The sequence below is a fragment of the Sorghum bicolor genome, chromosome 8, assembly GCF_000003195.3.
Source record: "Sorghum bicolor cultivar BTx623 chromosome 8, Sorghum_bicolor_NCBIv3, whole genome shotgun sequence".
In the NCBI taxonomy this organism is placed as follows: Eukaryota; Viridiplantae; Streptophyta; class Magnoliopsida; order Poales; family Poaceae; genus Sorghum; species Sorghum bicolor.
Genome location: NC_012877.2, coordinates 43,808,088 through 43,812,769, shown reverse-complemented (window position 1 = coordinate 43,812,769; position 4,682 = coordinate 43,808,088). Strand labels below are relative to the sequence as shown.

The 4,682-nt window shown below is 58.8% G+C and overlaps 1 protein-coding gene across 1 annotated transcript; it reads left to right on the top strand.

Annotated features, from left to right (window-relative positions):
• On the top strand, nucleotides 1,622-3,535 carry LOC110437577 (hepatoma-derived growth factor-related protein 2-like). The gene is made up of 4 exons (XM_021466049.1): nucleotides 1,622-1,729; nucleotides 1,796-2,222; nucleotides 2,559-2,647; nucleotides 2,768-3,535. Exons 1-4 carry the CDS (start codon nucleotides 1,622-1,624, stop codon nucleotides 3,533-3,535), a joined length of 1,392 nt encoding a protein of 463 aa, XP_021321724.1.

The following is a 4,682-nucleotide window of genomic DNA, read 5'->3' as shown; positions in this document are numbered from 1 at the left end:
AGTTGCTTACTTTGACTTGTGTAGCTTAGTTCTCTAGTGTAACTTGTAGAGACTTAGTTCTTGTGTGCATAGAGATCTTAGCAACTAGAATTGTTGGGTAGGTGGCTTGCAAACACCCCTTTAGAGCTAGAGCAAAAAGCTTCGCTTTGTTATTTACTAACCTTTTGCTCTAGTGAGTTTGTAGAATTTTTAAATAGGCTATTCACCCCCTCTAGCCATATTAGGACCTTTCAAGCGGGGTCGACGTGGTCGGGGTTACTGGTCTCGTTCGAAAGAGTCCAGCCGCTCAATGCCTCCCTTCGGGGGATTCCTCTCGACCGTCTCGTCCTCGCCTTGGACATTCCCAGCGAGTTCTCGAGGCGGGCCTCGTTTTCGACCACTCTCTGGGCATCCCTAACTCTGGTACTCGAGATCGGCTGTCGAACCCGTTTGGTGGGTCAGCCTGCGACCTCTCGAGATTTTCATCATAATGAACACGTACCTTAGCTTACAGGGGAAGGAAGGGATCACAGCGGTTCGCCTTTTTGCCCGTTGGGCGCGCCTTTTCAGGCGGGGGCCGTTGCGGCACTGTACCGGCGTGGAATTCATAGCGCCCTGTCCATGAGAGGAATAAGTACCGTTAGGTGGCGTATTTACTAAGCGAGTTACCGCATTCACCGGATCTGTCCGTTGGTGGTTGCCGTCTATAAATATCCTTGGGTCTCCCTGCCGTCGCTGCTTCCGCTTTCTGCCCCCGTTCTTGCCTCCGCCTCCTTGCCATCTCACGTGCACACACCCTCGACCAGTAGCGAAGTCGTTTTCCTTCCCCTAGAAGATGTCGGTGAGACTTATCATCGCCGATGACTGGCGCCCGTCATCGATGACGGAGCGCCGGCTGTTGGAGCTCGAGAGGGAGGGGCTCCTGCGTCCCTGCGTTTCCTCGTCGCGGCCGGAGTGGGTTGCGCCGGTAGCTGATCACCGGGAACCAAGGCCGACCAAGGGCTAGGTGGTCTCCTTCTCCAAGTTCCACCGCCACGGCCTGGGCTCCCCACCGAGTTGTTTTATGCGGGCGCTCTACCACCACTATGGGGTAGAGCTCCAGCATTTTTCGCCGAATGCCATCACCACCGCGGTGGTTTTCGCCGCGGTGTGTGAGGGCAACCTGGGGATAATGCCGCACTGGGACCTGTGGCTCCACTTGTACCGGGGCGAGCTCTTCAACGCCCCCAGTGGAACCACATGGGTGAGGAAGTCGGTACGGGTCGGCTGCCTCAATCTGGTGCTCAAGACTGGCAAGGCGGAGGAGCCCCGAGAGTACATCCCGGTGGGGCTGACGTCGAACCACGCCGGGTGGGACTCCCAGTGGTTCTACTTGCGGAACAACGACGACCTCTTCCCCGACTACACCGGGCGCTTGATCTCGGAGCGCCAGGAACACTGGAAATACGACGTCGTCAAGACCCTCCAGCCATGGCTCCGCCCTATCCTTGATGCCCTGAAGAAACTTCGTGGGGAAGGCTTGACCACTGCGCTCGTCCTTTCCGCCGAGCATCACCGACGAGTGCTCCCGTTGATGTCTCGGCCGCTGAGGATGGACGAAATGGGCCCTGGCGTCTCGTGTCATGATCTCGAGGCTTGCCGGATGTCCAACGAGGTCGCCGCCAGAGTTAGGGCGGCCGTCGCGGGCGATTTCCAGCCCGAGCAGGTCAACGGCTTTCCCATGAGGCCCGACGTGGGGTCGATTGACCTGGTAAGTCTTTCTTTTCCGTTGCTTGATTTTTCCATCCGTTTTTGGGGCTTACTCTCATTTTTGCAGGATTCAATCAATGCTCGGTCCTCGAGGCCTCCGGTGAAGGAGGACGACGTCGACCGAGATAAGAGGCATGAGTCCGCGGAAAAACAAAAGTCCATGAAGGATTTGGAAAAGAAGAAAGAGAAGAAGAAGAACCTCGAGCAGCAAGCGCTCGAGAAACGTCGCGCGAAGTCGAGGCAGAGGGGAGAATCTGAGGAAGAATCCCCCGATGAGGACGACGGTGGCGATGGCGATGATGGTAGCGATGACTCTGAGGGGATGGCGGCTCGCCTTGACAAAATCCTGGAGGGTCCGCCGCAAGCCGACGTCAACGTCGCGCAGACGGGAGCTCCCAAGAAGGCGTCGGGCGTACCCCATGACGGCCAACGGAGGGAATCTTCTCCGAGCCGCTCTCGCGTCGCCACCCCCCCCCCCCCCGCGACCGCACCAGGTCAGTCCGTTCTGGGCCTCCCGCATTCGGAGCGGGCCACCCCCCTCCCGCATTCGGAGCGGGCCACCGGGCCAAGTTTACGGTGACGGGGCCGCTGACCCACGGCCGAGCTGTGGCCTCGAGTCACGGGGAGACGGGTCGCAGGAGTTCCAGCCCCGGCGCTCGCCAGGCGGGAGACACCGAGCTGAGGACTGCATCTGCCCACGAGAGACCTGGGGTTTCGACACGGGGTGGCTGGAAGCCAGCTGGTCGAGGTGCCGGTAGGCGGGTCACCCTTCCTATGGGTATGGTCTAATCGTTGTGATTTTTGTTCTCCAATGTCTTGCATATTCTCAGGTTACGACTTTTCTTATGCTCATTCCCCTTTCCTCAGGTTGAAGCGGCCGTTGGAACAAGCCCAGCCCTCGATGGCCAAGAAGCTCAAGGTGGGGGCAGCTCCCAAAGATTCAGGTAAGCGGTTCATTCTTCTTTCAATAGCATTGGAGTTGTGTGGTCCCTACGTCGAGCTTCTTAATGGCTGATGTGTTGTTTTTGAATGTGCACAGGCTCGTGCGATCCTCGACCATCGGCCGGCGTCGAGGGCACCTCACCCCGTCCATCAGGGGGAGATACCGCCCCACCGTCGCCGAGGCGGGTCGAGGCGTCTCACGCTCAGGAGCAGGAGGGAGCCCCCGAGCCCCCCCCAGTCCGGGGGCGTGGGGGATCCCATTATCGTTAGCGACGGGTCTAGCGGCGACCAACTCCCGAAGGAGGTCCATATTGCGGGCGAGGAGGTCAAGGCTCCCCCTGTCGTGGAGCGGGCGCCTTGGCCGTCCAGGCTCTGCTCCGTCGAGGAGAGGAGGAAGAAAGAAGAGGAAGAGCACGAGCGGGGGTCGCAGCAACAGCCGCAGGAGGGGCAGCAACAACCACAGCGGGAAGGAGAAAAAGGAGAAGAGGGGTGGCGGCAACAGGGAGAACGGCTCGAGGAGCTGCTAGAACAACACCGGCAGCAAGAGCTGCCGGAACTCCAGAGGCAGCGGCAACAAGAGAGTCATCCGTTAGAAGAGCTGCTCGAACCGCCGACGCGAAGCCCGCCCCAGCCAGTGCCGCCGTCGCCACAGAGGCCTGAGACCGGAGAGGAGGGTCTGCCGGTCTATGGTGCGCCGACCACCGTGTGGCTCTGTCTAGGGGGGCCAGCTTCTATCCCGGCTGAGCCAGGGCAGGCGTACGGCGTTGTGGCTATTGCGTGCGCAATGCGCACGCCCGCGGATCCTCAATCGGAGATCAAGGGCTCCCACTATGGCATGGATGGGCTCTCTCCGTTGTTCCTCTGAGACCAGCGGCCATGGGAGGAACCCATCGCCAAGGAAGGGGATGAGGCCGGCACTTCCGGTGGGGGTGATGCCAATGAGATCGGGACATTGGGTTCGGTTGATGATGACGGGTGGTTCCCTTCTCTCGTCGACCTATTCTTGCGCCACGGAGGTTCGCTCGAGACCATTCAAGAGCTGATCCGAGGCATCAAGGCATGTACAGAGGAGGAAATGGAGAATTGGGGGACCGCCTGGGTTCGTCTTCGGGCCTCTACCGATCCATCGGAGCCCAATATTTTTATGGACGATCGGAAAGAAGCCGAGAAGTGGGAACACCTTGAGGAGCTTTGGCTTTGGATGAAGCATGTGGTGGGCCTGCTGTCGGACATTGTCAACAACGGGCTTGGTCGAGCTTATTTTGTAAGTGTTTCTAGCCCTTAGTCACTCGGGTATTTGATCTTGTATTCTAACTGTTCTACTACTGGTTCGTAGGATTTGAAAGAGACCTCTCGCTGGAAGTCGAGCTTCATTCATGCGACGAGGGGCGGCTGGGAGCAGCTCCCTCTTTTGAAGGACAAACTCCTAGAGTCGCAGGAGAAGCTCCTCAAGGCCTATAAAGAGCTTTTGGCGCTTGAGGAGGAGAAGAAGGAGAGGGAGGCCGCCTTGGCTGAAGCTCGGGAAGCCTCAAGGATAGCAGCAGAAGAGGCCATGCAGATGAGGGAGCGGGCCATGATGGTAGAGGAGGCAGCGTCCAAGGCCCGGGAAGAGGCCGTATTTTACAAGGACACCGCCACCAATCTCGACAAGGAGAAGGCCCTCATCAAAGCTGACATTGCCTCCGCCCGAGAGGCCTATCGGGAGATGAAGGGAGAGTGTGTGAAGAGCGAAATCGCTCGGAGCGCCATGGAGGAAGCCAGGAAGAAGGCCCTCGAGGATCTCGAGGCAGAGCGGGCTTGCTCTCGTAGCCTCTCTGACGACGTCGATCGTCTAAAGAGAGCATTGTTGGAGAAAGAGGGCGCTATCGCGCAGGTGGGCAAGGCGATCGTGGACTTGCGGGTCGCCAACACTGACCTGGCCCTCTCCCATAAGGAGATCGAGAGGGCCAACACTGACTTGGCTAGCGAGAATACAGCTCTGGAGGAGAAGATTCGTGGTAAGTTCCTTTTCG